Source organism: Haliotis rubra, unplaced genomic scaffold (genome assembly GCF_003918875.1).
Source record: "Haliotis rubra isolate DU_JTF1 unplaced genomic scaffold, ASM391887v1 Scf41, whole genome shotgun sequence".
Classification (NCBI taxonomy): domain Eukaryota; kingdom Metazoa; phylum Mollusca; class Gastropoda; order Lepetellida; family Haliotidae; genus Haliotis; species Haliotis rubra.
Window position 1 is genome coordinate 2,366,116 of NW_025767091.1, and position 22,188 is coordinate 2,388,303.

The following is a 22,188-nucleotide window of genomic DNA, read 5'->3' on the forward strand; positions in this document are numbered from 1 at the left end:
ACAAACAGTCATTTTTCTCTGATAATGGTGACGATAACGCACTATATTTACTTCATGAGTTACATTGTCACCTGAGAATGTCCTTGACACCTTAAATAGGGGTCCACAACATGCAACAACAGCTCCTGAAACTAACATTCAAACATGATGGCATATGAACTACGGAAATGTTCATCCTTCGTAACATGTTTTATTCAGCAAAGAATAGCCTTGCCTTGCTCCAAGGCTGTACTGACTGCTGAGCCCATGGAGGTATGGTAATTCTATCCTTTAAAGAGGCAAGTATAAGCGGACGCCAGTCTGTTATTCATATCTTTTACAAATCATCAATTAAACTATAAATTATTACCTTACAGACTTGTGCAAGTCTACCATCCCCAACCGACCCCAGTTCTACTGAATCACGTTCATGAACATCTGCTGATGATTTGTACAATGAATCACTTCCTGTGACAAGCCTCTGCTGTTCGTTGTACAGAATTGTTTGAAACAAGGCTACCCTATATACAATATCAGGCCTCCGCCCCTCTCACCCAAGTCTAAGACTGATCCTATTACCATCGACATCACTTAGAGGCTGTGTGTGTGAAACCAAAGCAAACCCGTCGATACGGTTACCTACCGCTAATATTGGCATTGTCCCTTGTAACGAAACATGCAGCTTCGCGGAATACGACTGAGTTTAGTTTTACGCTGCTTTTAGCAATATTCCAGCAATATCACGGCGGGGGACACCAGAAATGGGCTTAACACATTGTGCCCATGTGGGGAATCGAACCCGGGTCTTCGGCGTGACGAGCCAACGCTTTAACCACTAGGCTACCCCACCGCCCCTTATCTGTAACTGAAGGTGACTACAATTATGTGATGAGAGTGTGTGAGTGAGTGAGTTTAGTTTTACGCCGCACTCAGCAATATTCCAGCTATATGGCTGTCTGTAAATAATCGAGCCTGGACCAGACAATTCAGTGATCAACATCATGAGCATCGATCTACGCAATTGGGAACCGATGACATGTGTCAACCAAGAAAGCGAGCCTGATCACCCGATCCCGTTAGTCGCCTCTTACGACAAGCAACGGTTTCTGAAGTTCATTCTAACCCGGACTTATGTGATGAGAAATATATTACACATATATCCGGATTCGAACCCACACTGGCCGTGGGCAGTTATGTAGCTGAAACTGACAGTGTGGCTTAATAAAAAATAATACAAGTACTAGAATCTGTACTTGTTTGAGCAAGTGTAATCCCACATATAGCATATTCTACATGTAAATAAGCTGCTTTTGGATACTAAATGACTATTTGGATTTGATACAATCTATCTCTTAATTGGGCGGTGGGGTAGCCTAGTGGTTAAAGCGTTCGCTCGTCACAAGGAGCACCCGGGTTCGATTCCCCACATAGGTACAATAAGTGAAGCCCATTCTGGTGTCCCTCGCCGTGATATTGCTGGAATATTGCTAAAAATCCGCGTAAAACTGAAATCACTCGTAATAACCATAAGAGGATTTTACTTTTTACTAGCCACGTCTTTTCATTTTCCCTGGTGTGTAGACAAGCAGGTGAACTTGAAACAGGTGTTCGAAATGCGTCGCAGTTACCGAACTGAAGGGCACCCGTGAAGAGCCACCTCCTCGTGGTGGGTGCTGTTTAATGCTGAGGGCTCTTCAAGACCCGGAGTTGTTGGCGACCTATAGCTCGTTTTTATATTGTATTGTCTTCATAAATAAAATAGTTTTAATTGTACATGCTAGTTTTAGACTCCATCTGTGATACTCTAGTTAATTTACAGCCCTTCGATGACTGATTATTTAACAACTTAAATTGATTGTTTATGTAAAACATTTCTCGTCACTATATGGCTGATATATTGCCGAGGTGACGTTAAATTTTAACTCACTCACTCACCGAACTGAAGTTTATCTCAGATTCATCTTACAACTGTTTTTGGGCGGTGAGCTAGCCTAGTGGTTAAAGCGTTCGCTCGTCGTGTTCTATTCCCCACACGGGTACAATGTGTGAAACCCATTTCTGGTGTCCCCCGCCTGATATTGCCGGAATATTGCTAAAAGCGGCGTAAAATTATACCCACTCACACACTACAACTGTTTCTAAGATGTTTACATATATCATTGTGATATCATGATCCCATAAACATGCAAATGAGGTCATATGACAGGAACTAAACTAAATATTTTTCTTGAAAACAGCGTTAAAATTAGAAAAGAGTTTTGATTGTGACTTACAAGTCACAAGCATTGTGTACGTGTTGCAATAACACCAGATATCTTACCAAATTACAATGTTGCTAGCAAAATATTTGTTTATTTGGGAATAGTCTCAATACACCAGGTGTGTACTTTCTTTTGTACATCAGTATATTTTTATATGAGAAAAGATATTTTATCCTGATGTGTGAGGGCTTCTGTGAATATTGGTGGTGCAGATCAGTTGACACTATATAACACATGGAGCAGATCACTCAGGCACAGTGTACAATCAGCGGGGGTGTTTTTCTCTCCATTTCTTGCTAGGTTACTTTGTTGAATGTTTCTATTTTGTACAGAAGGATACAATATGACAAGGAGATTATAACAGACAGAAAATAATCAGCACTTTCGGACGATGAGAACTCATGATTTTGTATATATTTTGTTCATGAAATATACTCATGCAGAATCTTCAGATGAGAAGTGGAATATCCTGGTAAAAGTGATCCGGATTATGACATCTTTCTCGTGGTATGCACAAACACATTGTTGTTACCTCCCCTTCGAACATGTGTTCGGGGATTTAAAGATGTTTACAAACAATCCCTGCGAATCTGTTGTAGAAGCTGTTATCTGTACTCAAATCATAGCTACTAAATATAGAAGCTACGTGACAGCTGTAATATTCTCAAGCACCCCGATTGCTTGCGTTTGCCAAGCTGGAAAAGTAGCAGCGTGAGTGGCTCGAGCTATTGAACTGGCAATTTAGAACTAAAACCCTGCACTGCAGCACACAGTAACAGCTACAGCACAAACTGAAAGGTGTCCGATGCATCTGATCCATGTTTTGCGAAGATATATACCCGATGAACTATAACAAATTCACATTTTAGCTCAAATACAACTGTTTGGCTAACTTATCATATGTCTAATATGTCTATGTACAGAGATTATTACACGACCAAGTGTGTCATACGACTTATACGAAACGAGTGTACAATTTTGTATTGCCCGAGCGAGAGCGAATGCAAATATGATATATATGACACTGGTTATTTTTCACCATATGAGTAATGAAAAAACTCTTAATCTATTCTCTAAAATGTATGTGCTTTGACATTAAGATAAATGATATTTCAAGATAACAAGGACTTAGTTTAGTTCCTTAATTTTGAAATATGTGATATTTCTAGGTAATAAATTTGGAAATGAGAGCATACATTTAGGGCTCTATCATGATCATTGCAAGATAAATTCCTCAGCCAGTTACAATGGTTTCTAGAAGACATTTTTATCTCATTCATCTTTGAATACACACAACAGCAGTGTAACTACAGAGTGCAGTGACAGGGTGATATAAATTCTGTTATAAAATTTGATTTTCTTTTCTTGTTTGCAGATAACAATGCAAGCTTTCCCACGGACGACATGTCACTTAAACACCTGGTGTCGCAGACAATGGTTTCATCGCACAGTGAACAAACTCCAAGATTCAATACCACAACGTACAAATCCACTCCAAATTCAAATGCTCTCTGAAACTTTACATAAACAAATTTTCAAAGAAACAGAAATTGCCGAAACGTTAAATAAAACTTTAAAGTCTGTGGAAAATCATCTCCAAAAACATGGTTTATGGAATCGTGCCACCACAGTTCTTGATGATGTTGATTTAAAACTACCCCCACTTCAAGGCAACTCCATCGATGAACATTTCTACAAGATAGCTGAACAGCAAATAGCTGTGTATAAGTCTATGGCGGAGAGCCTATGCAGCTCAGAAACACCACCACTGCCAGATGAGTGGGTCTACAGCAAGGGTTGGACAAAGTACCACCCCGACGGATCTACCACAGCAGTGCCGTACCCAGAAGAAACAGCCATCGTGTTTGATATTGAATGCTTGATGACTGAAGGACAGTTTCCTACCATGGCAACAGCTGTTTCAGATAAATACTGGTTGGTAACATGTTAATAAGAAGAATGTAAAATAAAGTTTATGATGTATTTTTAACTTTTAACTGTCATTTCTGTAAATGACATGTCTAGGAAGATAGAGTTCACTTATCAACTTGATTCAATTCCCTTTTCAAGCACTTCAGTTTTCACCATGAACACTGTTATAGTCCAAATGTGAACAGTTGGAAAATGCCTGATCCCTGTATTCTGATCCTATTCATAGCTATTGAATTAACTTCAGGGACCCATCACAACCTCTGCTTTTAAACAGATGTAAATGAGGACAGTTTGCAAAAAGGTGCCTCACTCTTGAAATAAATACCTAAAGTGTACCAGAATCTGTACTTACCTGAGAAAATGTAATTACAAAGATCACATTCCTTATCCTGACTCATGCTAATTATGCTTGTCTCCTTCCTCTTTGCTCTTATATCTGAATGATAGTGGAACACTTGAAATCCCTTTGAAGTTCCCTTCTAAAAAGCGGACGTAAAATCACTCACCCAATTATGGTCTCCTTCTCCTTGCGAATGATAGTAGCCCCCTTTCCTCCTTTTAAAAGGTGGGCCCAAATGGTCACCTGACCGACCATGCCTTGTCACTCTCTCCTTCTTCGCCCTTGAGGATGGTTGTGAGAGCACCTGGGTCCCTATACGGCACATATCCTTTTATATTTTCGGACCTTACATCAAAATTATTGCTGTATACGGTTTTTAGGATTATATTCTACATTACGGTTTGAAATTTGATCTAAATTTTCCGTTGTTTGACATGTGTTTTCATTGTGTTTACATTTGATGAAAACTTGTATTCGTTGTAGGTACCGAGTGTCTGCGGCTGACCCTCATTTATTATGTCCTAATTGCACTATTTCATGTTCTTTCAGCTCTCGCTGTAAGTTTTGTGTAAATTTAACCTCTGTTGAATTTACTAATTAATTACCTTTTTCCATCCATAGACGTGCTAAGGACTGGGTACGAAGGTATTCACAAGTCATGTCTAAATCGAGTGATTGCGCTGATAACCGTGTGTTAACCACTGCTGCAGATATTCATAATTCCAGTGAATTGCTGAACGTTTCTCGGGAGCAGGTCGATGTACCAGTGGTGAACGCCGGAGGCCATAAGAGATCATCGTCTACTGAGCTGACCTCATCGCAGATGAAGAAGGCTAAATCATCATCTTCGCAGAAGAAGAAGGCTACTACCATGAAGACTTCAGCGAAGTCTATGCTCAGCTCTACGCAGAAGACGAGGTCTTTCTCAGCCGAGATTGTTCCTCCGGAAGAAGCAGATGTTTATGATGATCCACCCATCCTCATACCTGAAGTCACCATCGTCAGTAAGAAGACGAAGCCTGCTTCTACAGCTACATCGGCATTGTTATCAGCGCAGACATTGACAGAAGACCTTCTATCAACGCAGACATCGGGTACCAGAGATAGCAGCAGCGTCAACTCTTCACAAGTGCAGCGAGCCTTAGATGACGTCTCTTCAGTATCAGATGCATCATCCCTGCAGCAGTCTCTTCAGACAACGCAGAACTTCAACCCGGGACTGTTCATGCAACAGTTTACAGACCAGATGATGTCGATGATGGAACGTCGCTTCGCTCAGGAGAAGGCTGCTATGAAGACCTCTACAACGACTACTAGACTGCGTGAAGGTTCTACAGTCTCTCCACCGCATCCGGATGAAGAGGGAAGCCTGCGCGAAGGCTCACGGACACGACGATCTTCCCCATCTGAAGTGAGGAGTCTGGACACCGCTACCAACGTCAGTTCAGCCGTAGACGCTCCAGAGATTGCTGCTAAGAAGTCTCCACGCAGGAAGAAATCGAGGCGTTCTCCTGAACCCTACAGACGTCGCAGATATGAGTCTTCATCTCCATCGGACTCTGACGCCCATCGAGAACCTGCGCGAAGGCACTCCTACAGAGGGGAAGCTACGTCCAGAAACCCACCTTCACGAAGACCTAGAGAATCATCTCAAGACTCCAGAAAGGATACACGATCGCATCGGGATCGCTCGCCTGCGCGAAGCTCATCATACAGATCATCCCATAGAGACTCAAGTCGTCGTGGATCCATAGAGCGAGAGATGTCCAAATCAGAGGAAGAAGGTGAAGGCATATTCTCCGATACGGAAGTTAACTCCTGGATCGCCAATGGCTTGGACTTAGCATCACCTTCTAAGGACACAGATGAGGCGTTTACCTACAAGATGTCCAACGATGATTTCGACACGCTCACCTTTCCACCGATCGACCCGATCTCTCAAGTACCAGACAACCTCAGCGCAGCTTTTGATAAAGCCACCAAGTCTCAGAATCAGCACATCCCGACGTTCAACGCCAGGAAATTCCCTCTACATAGGATGGAACCCTTCCTGAAGGCTCCAGAGGTTGATGATGACTACAAGATTATCACCGACTCCCGTCAGAGAACTTACAAGATTGAGGATAAGAAGTTAGCGCAGCTGGATACAACCACCAGACGTACCTTCTTCGGATTAGCCAGATCGAGGGCTATCAACGAAACACTCATCTCGAAGTTCAAGAACTCCTCCGCCGAAGAAGACCGGATGATATACTCCGCTCTACTAATGCAGAAGAGGGACCATCAGTTTATGTCGGAGCACCTAGCATCCACATCAGCGGGCCTGACTCTCCTGAGAAGACAAGGGTTATTGTCAGCATGCACTTGGAGTGAACGCTTCACCAAGTCCTTATACAGAGCCCCATGGTCAGCATCTTACATCTTCGGAGGAGGAATTGAAGAAGTCGCCAGAGAAGTCTCTCACGACTCAAGGGAGGTTATGATGATTAAATCCATCGACACCTTGGCTAATGTGATTCGTCAGACGTCCCAACGCTACTCCAACAAATCTAAGTTTGCAGGAGTCCAGAGAGCCAGAGAAAAGAAGTATTCCAGCATGAAAGGAGGAAGAGGCTCCTTTCGTCGCCCAACCGGAGCTCCTAGAGGTAACCCCGGAAGAGGCCGAGCACCTAGGGGTGCAAGAGGAATCAAGCGCTGAAGGCCAGGTTCGGAACGACTGGAGTCTTCCACCCCCAGCCGTTCCTGTACAACCTTCGACAGTGGGTGGACGTCTTCAACGATACTGGGAAAATTGGGGAATCCTACAAGACGACTACGTGTCCCAGATACTACGCAGAGGGTACAAGATACAGTTGGAAGCCACCCCGCCGCTCACAAGCAACCCGATGGCCTTCAACTATGCAGCCGACCAGATAGAGAAACTGGACGATGCTATCAAGACCCTACTCGACAAAGAGGCAGTAGAAGAGATAGATCAAGATCTCATCACGCCCGGGTTCTACTCCCCAATTTTCCTGGTACCGAAGAAGAATTCCAAGGAGAAATTTCGGCTCATCTACAACATGAGGAAGTTCAACCGGGAGTATCTACGCAGACCAGCAAAATTCAAGATGATACATCTTCCTCAGCTCCGACATCTCGTTCGTCCAGCAGACTACCTCGCCAGCATAGATCTGCAAGATGCGTACCTCCACATCCCGATACATCCAGACTCAAGGAAATACCTAAGATTCCTTTTCAACGGACATCACTTCCAGTGGAAGGTTCTACCGTTTGGAATATCATCGGCCCCCTGGTTGTTTACTTCGAGTGACCAAGCCCATCGTCACATATCTACATCGTCGAGGTCTACGCAGTGCTTTCTACCTGGACGACGGGATTCAAGCTCATCAAGATCCCAGTCAACTCAGACTGCAACTAGACTTCACCATCAGGCTGCTCACTCAACTAGGATGGCTAGTAAATCTCCTCAAGTCGGAACTGGAGCCGAAACAAGATCTGCAATTTCTAGGAATTCGACTCATCACACCAGTGAATCGCATAGTCGTTCCAGAGGATCGTTGGGTCAAGATACAACAGATGATATCTCAAGCATTGCTCTCTCCGTTGACACTACGTGCTTGGCAAAGCATGCTCGGTCTACTCACCTCAGCTCAAGACATGACTCGCAGAGGGAGACTACAGTTGCGCCCACTACAAGTATTTGTGAATGCCCACCTAGACAGCCTAGATCCGTTAATACTACCGGACAGCCTGAAACCATATCTCCTATGGTGGACTCGGAAGTCGAATGTTTGCGGAGGAACCTTTTTGACAGAGCCGGTTTGCAACACTCATCTCTACGTGGATGCCTCCCTACAAGGATGGGGTGCGCACTTCAACAACGAAGTGGCAGCAGGGAAGTGGTCGAGTCAGGATCAGAAGTCACACATCAATCTGTTGGAGATGAAAGCAGTAATCAACGCTTTACAACATTGGTCCAGCGTACTAAAGAACGCACGACTCATGGTACACACGGACAACTCCACAGTGGCGTTTTACATCAACAAACAAGGGTCAACAAGATCAACAAGTCTGCTACAACTCAGCTTTCTCCTGTTCAGCATAGTCGACGACCTGAACATCTACATGAAGGCATGCCACATTCCGGGAGCAAAGAATGTCATAGCAGATGCCCTATCTCGTCCACTACAACCATCCCCGACGGAATGGATGTTGCATCCAGAAGCATTCCAGTTCATCAGACAGACTATAGGATCCCCACTAATAGACCTGTTTGCAACAAAGTTCAACAAACAGCTACCAACATTCGTCTCACCGATTCCAGATCCTCAGGCATGGGCAACAGATGCTCTAAGCATCTCATGGGAAGGACTAAACGCTTACGCGTTTCCGCCTCCTGCACTGCTACCACAAGTACTACAGAAAATCAAGCAGACGACTACGTTGCAACTGATTTTGGTCGCGCCCTATTGGCCAGCGAGGGTATGGTTTCCCATCCTCATACAAGAACTCGGAAGTCCAACCCTGAAACTACCAGAGTGGTCGAACCTACTCGTCCATCCACACACCAAGCAAGCTCACGGGAACCCGACACTGTTCCAGCTACACGCGTGGAGCGTATTAAAGCTTGCCTGAAGACTAGAGGGTACTCCGCCAGAGCAGCGAAAGCAGTTACACTAGCTCTACGCAGATCAACTCGCAACTTGTACGACGACAAGTGGCAGAGATTTGAACAATATGCAAAGAGGAAAGGCTTTACAGCGGTGAAAGCAACACATCCTCAAGTGGCGGAATACTTATGTCATCTACGACAGACGAGACACTTAAAAGGTTCAACACTCTCAACTTACTTAGCTGCCCTCAGTACAGTTATCACCATGAAAACGGGTATCAAGCTGACCAAAGTACCAGAGATTCTGGCACTACTACGCTCGTTCAAGTTGGAAGACCAACAAAAGAAATTTAAGGCTCCTGCCTGGGATCTCAACATAGTTCTACAACATCTCACCAGTGATGCCTACGAGCCTCTAGAACGGACATCCTTTGAACTACTAACTCAGAAAACGCTGTTCCTGATCGCCCTAGCAACAGCTGCAAGGATGTCAGAAATACATGCTCTGGACTTTGAACGAACACGATTTGAATCAAGACATCGTGACATCGTACATCTTGGACTGAGATGGGATTTTATCGCCAAGAACCAACTGCCTGGTCAGCCTGACAGACAGTTCCACATCCCAGCACTATCTACAGTCCTTGGGCCACAGGATACGCAGGATCTATCCTTATGCCCAGTCAGAGCACTTAAAGTCTACTTACAGAGAACTAAAACAAGGAGACGAAAATTCAAGCGCCTATTCATCCCCTTATCCACTGAGACGCCCACGGAAGTCTCTCGGACAACGATATCGATCTGGATGAGAGCCGTTATACTAAGGGCCTATAAAGCAGCAGGACTTGAGCCTCCACGAGCCTCCAACCCACATGAAGTCAGAGCCCTGGCGTCAACACTTGCTCTGCATGGAAACTGCTCGATTACAACTATAATGGAGGGCTGCTTTTGGAGATCGAACACAGTGTTTGCCAACCACTACCTCAGAGACATTGCCACTGAAGACGTCTCAGGCATTCACCAGTTTGGGCCACTTGTTGTAGCACAACAACTAACGGTTCCACAAAGGCGCTGAGTAAATCTCACCCCTTTTATCACGTGACTTGTGAAAACCAACGCTCTGGAGAGCAATGGCTATAAGTCCATGCACACGTCTAGGACAGACTAGCATGAGTGATAGACCCTGTACTTGTATAGGACATACTTGTACATGAAGAAGGGTCGCATCTCCACTTGATGCGCGCATCAAGAGATGGAGTTGCAATAGATAACTAATGGAATATTAGTATATCTAAAATCCACACGAAAATGTCAGGAGAAGTTTCGGAAGAAATCTGACAAGTTGTGGTTCCCCCAGACTCATCAGAGAGAAGTTGAAAGAACAGAATCTTCAACAGTGCCGTCATAAGTTCCCAAGGGGGGTAATACAGGACGTAAATCTACAACCAGTGAATCCAGAACGTGGCCTGACCCACCACCGTTTCCGACGGATTCTGCAAGCATAATTAGCATGAGTCAGGATAAGGAAAAATATGTAATTTTCTGACTAAAATTGATATTTTATACTTATCCTGACTCATGAGGTTAGCCCTCCCAACCTCCCCTCTTATGGCACTCTGGATTTCCCTGTAAATCCGGGTGTCGAGAGTGACAAGGCATGGTCATCAGGGAGAGAGTGACAAATATGGCAAGGAGGCAACTCATGTGACCATTTGGGCCAAAAGAGGGAGGAAAGGGACGCAAGTGTTCCTCATTGTGAGTGAGTGATTTTACGTCCGCTTTTTAGAAGGGAACTTCAAGGGATTTCAAGTGTTCCACTATCATTCGCAAGAGGGAAGGAGACAAGCATAATTAGCATGAGTCAGGATAAGTATAAAATATCAATTTTAGTCAGAAAATTACATCTCACTCTGCCTCTGTGATGATGTCCAGGTACTCGTGGGTCAGTGATTATGTTGTTGAGGACAAGTATCGCTGGTCTGACAAGCCGACACTGTCTGACTTAATTCCGCTGGAGACAAAGCGAGGCTCAAATGCTCCTCCTGGTGGCAAATGGCAGAAACGTCTCATCATCGGTCACAATGTGGGTTTTGACAGATCCTTTGTGAAAGAGCAATATTATACACAGGTAAGTACATCTACATAAATACCAGGATACAATTCCAAATATTGACCTGAAAATATATTATAAATGTTGCCAGGAGACAAGATGGGGATCAATAGAATCGAAGGTTTTACCTGCAGATTTTTGAAGAACCTGGATTTTTCAATGGTAGTCACAGTTGTATGTTATATCCTAATTTTCTTCTCTCAGGGACATTTTTGTGTTTGAAATACTAAATTTTGAGACCTGAAAAGTGCTGTCCCATAATGTATGCATGGTATATAACTCTTATCACCTTTCTCAGCTCAGATTCCTTCTTCTCTTCTTTCCCAGCCCAAACCAATACGCTTTCTAGACACAATGTCGATGCACATCGCGATCTGCGGGCTCACCAACTTTCAGCGGATCCTGTACCAGGCAAGTGGGGGAAGGAGCATGAGGAAGGAGGTTCTGGAACACAAGGAGAAGCATCAGAAGTGGCACAGCGACACGGTTAGTTGGGGTCACTGGCTTCGACAATACATTTTGAAAATGACTTTGGATGTACCAGTGATATTAACTGTGAATACTCCCATTTGAATATACCTATGGCGTTGGCTTTGAATATAATACTCATTTACTATGAGTGAGTGAGTTGGGTTTGATGCTGCTTTTAGCAATATTCCAGCAATATCCCGCCAGGGGACAACAGAAATGGTTGTCACATTGTACCCATTTGGGGAATCGAACCCGGGTCTTCGGCGTGACAAGCCAACGCTTTAACCACTAGGCTAACCCCCCGCCACATTGGCTATGAATATACCTATGACATTGGCTCCGAATATACCTGACATCGGCTCTGAATATACCTGTGACATTGGCTCTGATTATACCTGACACTGGCTCTTAATATCAGTGACTTTGAATATTCTATAATGACAGTGGCTTTCATTCACTGAATTACTCCGATCTGATCTGTGACCCAGAGTGAGGACTGGAAGAGGATCAGTACCATGAACAACCTAAATGACGTGTACCAGCTCCACTGCAAGGCAGGGCCACTGAAGAAAGCCACGAGGGAGGTGTTCATCGAGGGCACCATGCAGGATGTCCGGGATCAGTTCCAGGTAGTTGCCACACAAACATGTACAGTGAGATACATCCATAACACACTAGCATCTATGTCTAGAATGTGAGGAATATTTATCAGAAAACATTTTATCTGTGTCTCAGCATTCTGCTGACAAGGCAGATTCTGTTGTCACAGATGCCACCCCGTGTACCATGGTGTCACAGCAGCCATAGTGTCAGTACTCACACTGGGTTCTCATGTCGGGAAACTTACTGATTAGTGTGAGTGCCTTGTGACAATATTGTCATTCAGTTTCAGATGTTCTTCATGTTAATGAGACTTCAGTGCACAGAAAATATGTTTGTTCCTGCATAGATACTTACGAAAACTCCCATAAATCCGGACCCTCTGTCCTTATAGACCCTTGAAGATCCGGGTTAGAACTGATTTTCATCAACCCATGCTTGTCGTAAGAGGGGACTAACAAGATCTGGTGGTTGGACTCTCTGATTTGGTTGACTCATGTCATCGGTTCCCAATTGCGTAGATCGTCCCTAGTAACCAATGATTCCAGTGTAGAATTGGTCCATAGTAACCAATGGTTCCAGTGTAGAATTGGTCCATGGTAACCAATGGTTCCAGTGTAGAATTGGTCCATAGTAACCAATGGTTCCAGTGTAGAAGTGGTCCATAGTAACCTAGGGTTCCAGTGTAGAATTAGCCCCTAGTAACCAATGGTTCCAGTGTAGAATTAGCCCTAGTAACCAATGGTTCCAGTGTAGAAATGGTCCATAGTAACCAATGGTTCCAGTTTAGAATTAGTGTGTAGTAACCAATGGTTCCAGTGTAGAATTGGTGCCTAGTAACCTGTAGTTTCAGTGTAGAAGTGGTCCATAGTAACGAATTGTTCGTCGTAGAATTGGTTTGTAGTAACCGAAGGCTCCAGTGTAGAATTGGTGCCCAGTTTTTGTAAGAGTGTATTAAATTGGATTGGGCCCAGACTTCGTGAAGGTCTGTTATTTCTTCATTCCTCACGATATGGAATGCTGGTCATGAGGTTGTCAGAGGTTTGTCTGGCCTAGACTTGATTATTGATATGTTTATTGGCTGATATGTCTTTGCTGAGATATTGCTGTATGTATATTCAAACACTCACATGTGCAATGTCTACAGGAGCTGATGGTGTACTGTGCCAATGATGTGCTGGCTACTCAAGCTGTCTTCCGTAAACTCTGGCCACAGTTCCTACAGAGGTGCGTCTGACACTGAGTCCTGGCTCCGATTTCTTGAAACAAACTTAAGTTTTTACTCAAATTTCAAACTGAGTTTGACAATTAAAAACAGCTGATTCTTTTTTATATATTCCTCCTTGGGGTACTTATAAGCATTTAAATGTCCATTTAAAATCCCTACGACAGTTGTAACAATATTTGAATAAAATATTTACAAAACAAAAACTACGTTTTGTCTTGTGAGACCACCCTTACAGGGCCCTCTGGCCCCCTACAGCCAAGAGCAGGTAACTCTAGACCGTAACCTCGCACCTCACTTTCCATGCTGTCGTTTCCCGACATAGACGTGGGTCCATTACAAGAAAGTTTTCTTTTCCCGGCGAGAATTATGAGTGGGTCAGAAACAGCAATTGTATGTATGGTTCTCTTTTTTCCCTGCATGGGCGATTTGAAGACTTGTTCTGAACTTTTTCATTCATAATTTTTAGTTGTAACTTGGTACCTGTCGCGGTCGGCTCGCCGGGTGCGTGCCAAGATGGCGGCCAGGTACCTTCGCTAGCATCACTGTTCATTGGTTTCCCGTGTGGTTTTTCAATGTTACAGGTGGGGTTAGTAATTTTTACGTATATGTGGTTACATGTAGGGCGTTTCCACTGCTTGCATTTTCTATCTTACGATATAAAAAGTCGTAGTTATGTCAGTGCGTATTATGGTTATTGTCAACTGTATGCTACGTTGTCGCATTAGTTGTGTCGCCCATGCGTGTTTTTTCATATATGTATGTGTGTATGGGGTTGATTGCTGCACAGGTTGTTTACTTGTTGCAGTTTAAATCCTGTACTTCGTGCCTTGCGGCCATTCCCGTCAAGGACACACACGAGGTCTGCTTACGTTGCCTCACCCAAACTGACCATGAGGAAGAGGGGTGTGTGGCATGTGCCACTTTTACACCTCAAACGATTAGAGCACGACGAGCGGATCTGCTGTTCTACAGCAATCTGATTCGGCCGGGGGGTGATATCTGGGCACAGGATCCCCCGTCCAAACGTTCACACAAAAAGGGGTCTCACGGGGCAGCCGCCCCATCTCGGAGCCGGCTCCCAAAAGAGCTAAAGGTTCCAAGGAGGCATCTAATACCAAACCTCAACTTGCTCCTGTCTCTTCCCCCTGTTGTGTAGCCGGCACCAGTTGTGCCCGTTGAATCACTAACCGCTTTATTCCAGGAACAGATGGCGTCAGTGAAATCTCTCATTGATACGGGCGTTGGATGGGTTCCGTAAGGAGCTCACCAGCGCCGTCGTGGGGTGGATCTGACGCGCATCTGTGGGGTTAACTCGCGGCCCGAGCTTAGGCTCGGGAACAGCCGGCCCCTGGGCAGCTTGATCCCGGCGGCTTAGGCCGCGGCGCCGACACCTAAGGGCTTACCTCGCCTCGGGGCGTAGGTCCGTCACAGGTGGCTGGCGCCCGGCGATGCAGGGTTGCCCTGGCTTCGCCAGGTGCCCTGACTGGCAGTCGCCGGCACTGCCCAGCTTCGAGGACACCTCGGCCTGGCAGCCAGTCTGGGTTGCCGGGGAGGCCTGTCGCGGCAGGTTCCTCTCGGCGCCTCGGCGACTTGGGCGAAGTTCTGCCCGCTGGGCGACTCGTTGCTTCTGGCCTCTTGACCTTTATGGTCTTTTCGGGTTCAGCCTCTGGTATATCCTCGGCGGTCTCTCAGGAGTATGAGAGTACGGCTGCCGAGGATTATGCCGAGGTGGACATGGAGGACGATGGAGGGAGGGAGGAGCGGGGCGGGAGTGCCGTACTCCTTTGGCTCGTCTCTGAGGCAGGTGCGGGAAAAAATTGCCGAAGCCCTGCCCCAGGTGGCCGTTCCCACACAGGCGCTCGACCCCGCGGAGTTTCGGCTCCCGGGGGAGGCTTTTGCGCCTACCAAGGTCGCCGAGGCGCGCCTACGCATCCTACCATCACTGGTAGGTGAGGTGGTAAATCCTCTCTTAACTGGTTCTCGCTCGAGATTTGATCTGCCAGACGTTGGCAGGAGGTACCAGTTGGGGGAGGAGACGCTATTCGAACCACCAGTGGTGGACGAGTGCGTCTTTGCCTCAGTCACGTTAGGGGGGTCGTCCTCGTCTTCCCTGGCCTCGGCCAGGCAGGGCAGGCGCCTCCCCCCTTTTCCTGCTAATTCACTGCCGCTGAAGTCTGCGTACCGGTCATTCGAGGAATGTTACCGGTGCGCGGCCCAGCACCTCAAAGTAGCAGTCCACTGGCCTACCTGTCTGCACTGCAGGGACAGCTGGTGGCTCACAGCGCTTGGCGCCGACTCATCGAGTCGGTGCTGTAGCGCCCAGCTCACGGAGGTACACTCGCATCTGGCTAGGGATAGCATTCGGTGCTGTGCCAGCCAGATGATGGGTGCCGTCATGGGCTTGCGCCGCCTGTGGTTGTCTGTGGCGCGGTATTCGCCGGCCACACAACAAGCGCTCCTGTCATTGCCCTATACCATGGGATCCTCCCTGTTCCCTGGGGCATTGCAGGTAGTACGGGAGGCCGCGGAGGCTGTCTCTACCTTCAAAGACTCAAAGCCTTTGTTGGAGCAGCCCTCCGCTCCTCGCCAGCGGCCTTCCCCGCTTGCGTCCGCTTATCCTTCTGTCCCGGCGAAGGATGTTGCTAAGTGGACTGCCCCTTTGCAGTCCAAGCAAGGGCAAGCCTGCTCAAGCGCAGCAGCCTTTTCGGGGAAAGGGGAAGCCAGCCCCGGCTTCCCGCTGATTCCTTCCCCAGAGCCCTTATTGCCCCCCACTCACGCAAGCGGAGACTTGCCGACTGTGGGGGTGCACTGCCTCCTGCCACACGTCCCTGTCGGCGGCCGGCTGTCCCTATTCCTCCAGGAGTGGGAGGCAGCCACCTCAAATCCCTGGGTCCTGTCCACGCTCAGGGATGGCCATTTGCCACAGTGGAGGCGGTAGATCCTCCGTCCTTCTCCGGGGTTCGGCACTGCGCCTGTGCCGACCTCCGCGACAAGCGCGGGCCGCAGCTCGATGCCGAAGTTCAGTCCTTACTGAACAAGGCAGCCATCGAGTGTGGTTCCTGTGGGTCAACAAGGAGAGGGGTTTTATTCCACCTACTTCCTAGTGACCAAAAGGGCCGGAGGGTTCAGACCCATTCTGAATCTCAGAGGTTGAACCAGTTACTGGAGGTGCCGTCTTTCAGGATGGAGACACTCAGGTCAGTGATCTCCTCCGTCGAGACAGGGGATTGGCTTACGTCAATCGATCTCAAAGGCGATACCTCCATGTTCCAATGCACCCGAGTTCAAGAAGTACCTCCGTTCTCCTTCGACGGGACGTGCTACCAGTTTCGCGTGCTCCTTCGGCATCTCCACGCGCGCCAAGGGTGTTCACCAAACTTATGCTAATCCCAGCTCAGTTAGCCAGGTCTCAGGGCAGGTGTTGTCACCCGCACCTGGACGATTGGCTTCTCAGGGCCTTAGGTCCTCAGTTAAGCAGAGCCTCCACACTGTGCGTGCTGGATACTCTGGTGTCACTGGGCTGGATTATCAACCTCAAGAAATCAGACCTCGTTCCGGCCGCAGGGATCTGATATTCTTGGGGCAAAGATTCAACACGAGCTAGGGATTGTTTCCCTTGCCCCGGACCGCATCGTCAAAGTCCAGAGCACAGTTTCTCCAGTCGCCCAATGCGTCAGCCCGAACATGGCTTCGGTTGCTAGGCAACATGGCAGCGACAGTGGACGTGGTTTGGCGTGCGCGTCTGAGGATGCGACCAGTTCAGCAAGCGTTAAGCGCAGCTGTGGTCCCACTCGCAGAGCTACGAGATTATTCTCACAACGCCCGAGTGGTTAATTCCTCACTTGCGATGGTGGACGGAAGTCGGGAATTTGTCAAGGGGGATCCCCCTCGACACCCCGACACCTTCCCTCTCAGTTCAGACGGACGCCTCCCTCACAGGTTGGGGGGGGGTCCTGGGCGAGCACTCAGCCTCCGGCCTCTGGTCGGAGCGGGAAGTCAGCCTACACATCAATGTGTTAGAACTGAGAGCAGTCCGCAGGGTGTTCGAGTGCTTCCGAGTGTTGGTGCAGGGCCATGTGGTTCGATCTAGAAATGGACAATCAAACGGCCATGTCTTACATTCTCAAGCAAGCGGCACAGTGTCTCCGTCCGCTCCTTCAGGAGGCGTGGCAGTTTCTACTGTGGTGCGGTCAGTTCAACATTCGGGTTTTGCCTGTTTATCTCCGGGGTAGACAGCGTCCGTGCAGATGCACTCTCACGGCGTATACACGAAAGTGGATGCTTTCGACCGAGATATTCGGGATTATCTCCCAGTTGTTCGGTCGTTCCAGGTGGATCTGTTTGCGTCTGGGGTGACGAACCAGATTCCTGTGTTTTGCTCCGGATTCGGATCCGGGAGCGTTAATAACGGCGCCTTTCAGCTCGATTGGACGGACAGGGTACTGTGGGCGTTCCCCGATACCACTGATTTCCAGGGTCCTGTCACAGCTGACCGCACAACCAGCTCGGCTACTTGTGCTTCTGGCACCCCTTTGGTCGGCACAACGCTGGTTTCCGTAATTCTCAGGTTTCTGGCTCAGCCTCCTGTTCTATTACCTTTTCGACCGACCTCCTATCCCAGAGCGGAGCTTCACCCGAATCCCAGGATTCAGTGGGTGGCCTGGCAGCTGTCAGGGATCGCCTCCACGTCGCGGCGGAATTCCTGCACCAGTTGCAGACACAATTCTGGCTTCAGCGGAGGGATTCGACAAGCGTTCAATATGAGGATAGATGGGCCTGTTATTCGCTGGTGTGTCAACAGGGGATTCTTGATCCCTTTTCTACAGATTTAGTCTGTGTTTTAGAATTCCTCCAGTCTCGGTTGGGCGCCGGTCTAGCGGCTTCAGCGGTTCGAGGATATTCTACAGCTATTTCTGCGTTTCATATACCTGTTGACGGTGCTCTCTTGGGGCAGCACCCTCTGGTACAGCGCTTTTTAGCAGGCGTGGACAGAATCCGTCCGGTTGTCCGGCGGATTAGTCCCCCGTGGGACTTGTCAATCGTTCTTGATTGGCTGTCCGGTCCACTGTTTCACAATCTGTCGGCTCTTTCACTCCAACTGTTGGCGTGGAAGGCGGCGTTTCTTAATGCGGTGACTTCAGGCGAAGGCGGGTTGGCGATATTCATGCAATGTCGGCCGATCCCGCTTACTATTTTTCACAAAGACAGAGTTAGCATACGGCTGCCTGATACTTACCGTCCTAAGAAGGATAGTCCCTTCCATGTGGCCTATTGAGCTCCCAGCTTTCACTCAGCCTTCCTGTCCGGTACCTCTCTACGGCGTGCTCACGTCTTAGATGTCCGTAAGACACTTAAGGCTTATATCAAACGAACAAGGAGTACCCGTGGGGTAACCAATTGTTTTGTTGTTATGGCGGGTTCAGGCTGGTCTTCCGGCGACCAAGCAAACCATTTCTCGGTGGCTTGTCTCTGCCATACATATGAGCTATACTCAAACAGGGCTTATCCTGCCTGTTGGGTTGAAAGCTCATTCGGTTAGGGCAGTTGCTACATCGAAAAGCTTACGCTGCAGCCCTGCCCATTGAGGAGATCTGCTCCAGCTGCTATTTGGAGCCGTCCGAGTAATGTTCATCCGTCATTACCAACTTGACAGACTCTCCAGTGAGCGTGCTCGGTTCGGTCAGTCAGTTCTCTCCAGTGGGCATGGTTCCACCTCTCTAGCCGATTGAGCTTTCGAGAAAGTATGTGAACCATTCCATGCCAACTTTTTTAACACTGGTGTTGGGTTTTTAAAAATCTTGTTTACATATTCCCTTGGTGACGGGTTTTATGTGGTGATGGTTTTTATTCCCATGTCTTTTGCATTCTGCTCTAGACTTTACTGGCCTTGGAAGCTTTGCTAAATATATACATATTAAGGCATTTCGTTTCTGGCGGCTTATTGCGGGACCCTTATCTTAAGCTTCCGGTAGATTACGGGAAGGAGGGAGGGTGTGTCTCGTTAGTTTGCTTTAGCGAGGTTTAAGCTGGGCAATTTACATATGTTCGACCCTGACCCTGGTTCATGCCCCGCCCTGATTGGCTATGGTGGACACGTGACCGGGTAAGTGTGCTTTTCTGCTATAATTAGCTTGGGAAATTCCACTTCTTGTCGGGGTGCTTTCTGCAGACAGAATGCCGCTCCTTAGCTCCGTCTTTAGGAGTCTGTCTTATGCTTATAAGTACCCCAAGGAGGAATATATAAAAGAATCGAACTAACCTGTATAGGTTTCAGATTCTTTGAATATATTCCTCCTTGAATACGCTCTCCCACCTCCCACATTCTGTCTGATGTCGATTCAGCATGGAAAGTGAGGTGCGCGAGGGTTACGGTCTAGAGTTACCTGCTCTTGGCTGTAGGGGGCCAGAGGGCCCTGTAAGGGTGGTCTCACAAGACAAAACGTAGTTTTTGTTTTGTAAATATTTTATTCAAATATTGTTACAACTGTCGTAGGGATTTTAAATGGACATTTAAATGCTTATAAGTACCCCAAGGAGGAATATATTCAAAGAATCTGAAACCTATACAGGTTAGTTCGAATTTTTAACTCAAGTGCATTTGTAAAATAAAAAAGCCCAAAGAACTTGAGTAATCTATCCACCAAACTCAAATTGTCTACTATGTTTGGGTTTAATATCGATTTCAGTTCATTCTGGGAAATGCATTTTCCTCCGTTTTCTCAAATTTGAGTAAAAACTCTAACTGGAGTCAAAACTCAGACTTAAGTTTGTTTCGAGAGAAATCGGGGCCTGATCACCTGGATTTGGTTTCTTTGTATGTCGGCACCATGACAACAGGATGTAACTAAAGTACCATTGAAAGCATCAATAAACGAAACTGACTCAATAGTACCACCACAGTATTCATAAATATGAGGGCGGTTGGGTAGCCTTGTGGTTAAAGTGTTGGCTCATCACGTCGAAGACCCGGGTTTGACACCCCACACGGGTACATTGGGTGAAGCCCATTTCTGGTGTCCCCACCGTAATATTGCTGGAATATTGCTAAAAGCGGCTTAAAACTAAACTCTCTCCCTCACTCACTCATAGATATGACGTTACTCTTGCAACAGTAAATATGCTCCCTATAGTCACTCCAACATATTGTACAATTGTATACCGTATACCGGGAAATTTTCGAGGTATCTAATTTTCGAGGTTTTCGAGGTTGGAAACGCAACCTCGAAAATATTATATCCATGAATTTTTTCCGAACTTCAAACCTTTTGAAGTTGGATTTCCTATCAATAAGCATTTCAACTGCTGGCAACCAAGTAACTGACATGCGCAGTAACTCTGTAATGCCTGTCTACAACTAATCTTAACATTCAGTGACCCTGAACGGCCTGAATAAACAAACAAAAGAAATGCGGAGTCGAGACTATTTAATTGTGTTGTAATTGTTGGTCCAGAATAACATGCATTAAAAAAAATATGTAATTCAATCAGTGTCTTACATGTAAAGTGTAAAGTCAAACCATCTGTCAATACACTCGATGTCTTTCTCTGGCCAAACGGACTGCATCGGTGATGCCAGGTTTGATGAATGCGCGTCTTTAAGGGGCTTGTTTACACAAACATCCTGGAGCTGTAAGGCATCCGTGCAGTTGGTCAGTTTCGCTAAAGAGGTCAACTTGTCAGCTTTCTTACAACAACATAGTTTCAGCAGAGACCCATGCATACATGCTTATAGTTAGTTGTTAAAAAAACAATATCGTCTGAGAAAAAATGGCGTCATGTTTGAACTTCGCCAACAGAGTGTTTCATGGTTCATTTATCACAACAAAGGATCAAAGGGTTGTTTTCATTACTATTATTTCTGCCATGGACTGGTATACCGGTAGTTATAACAGTCAGACGGCAGTTACCACTGGCTACTAGGAGTTTTGACAATAGCTCAGTGAGTATTGGTCCGGTACGCCATGTTTCTGGCCACTTTCTTCTATTAAACCTCGAAATTAAAATTGTCTAAAATATTTATATATTTTTGGCCCCCAAACCTCGAATTCTTTTTCAGAGAGATCGTCCTTGGGGTACATATTATGCATTTTCCGGCTGAAAAATGTCCTGTGACAGTTGTATCAATGTTTTTTGAATAAAAAGATTGAACAATAAATAAACTCTTTTATTTATTATACGGCCCCTACCTCACGGAGTTACCTCCCGTTACGCATGCGCACCAACTGGGTAGGCTCCTAGACCCGTATCATCATTCCTTCTGCTGTCACTGCCATGAACAGACGTTAATTCATGAGCCGTACAGTGCTGAACTTTCTGCAGAAACAGAAAACGACTATGTCTGAGACGCCACCTGTATGTATGGTCTTTATTTGCCTATGAAAAGGAACAGTAAAGCTTTACAGTTGGTTGTTTCATAATTGTGACTTTGTATTATATTATTTTACGCGAACTTTCCCGTGGTTTACGCACATGTTGCTCTGCCATGGCGGGAAGTTTAGCGTGCCATGTGGTCGTAATATTGCGTATTGAACCAACTATTACTTTCCGTGGTAGCCTTCACGTATTTTTTCAATGTTTTCTACGTGTATATATGCTGCTGTCCGCCGTTAGCTACATGCTTGCGTGTTTGCTTTCAGGCCTTTTCATCCTGTT

General features: G+C 46.5%; 1 protein-coding gene across 1 annotated transcript in view; it reads left to right on the plus strand.

Annotated features, from left to right (window-relative positions):
• The first annotated feature begins 2,779 nt into the window (after window positions 1–2,779).
• The window catches only part of LOC124287992 (DNA polymerase subunit gamma-1-like), a 43,358-nt gene continuing 23,949 nt past the window's right edge, over window positions 2,780–22,188 (plus strand). Inside the window, 6 exon segments of the mRNA XM_046724500.1 lie at window positions 2,780–2,951; window positions 3,616–4,175; window positions 11,060–11,255; window positions 11,565–11,723; window positions 12,197–12,337; window positions 13,456–13,535. Coding sequence (XP_046580456.1) covers window positions 3,622–4,175; window positions 11,060–11,255; window positions 11,565–11,723; window positions 12,197–12,337; window positions 13,456–13,535 — 1,130 coding nt within the window. The 5' untranslated portion in view covers window positions 2,780–2,951; window positions 3,616–3,621.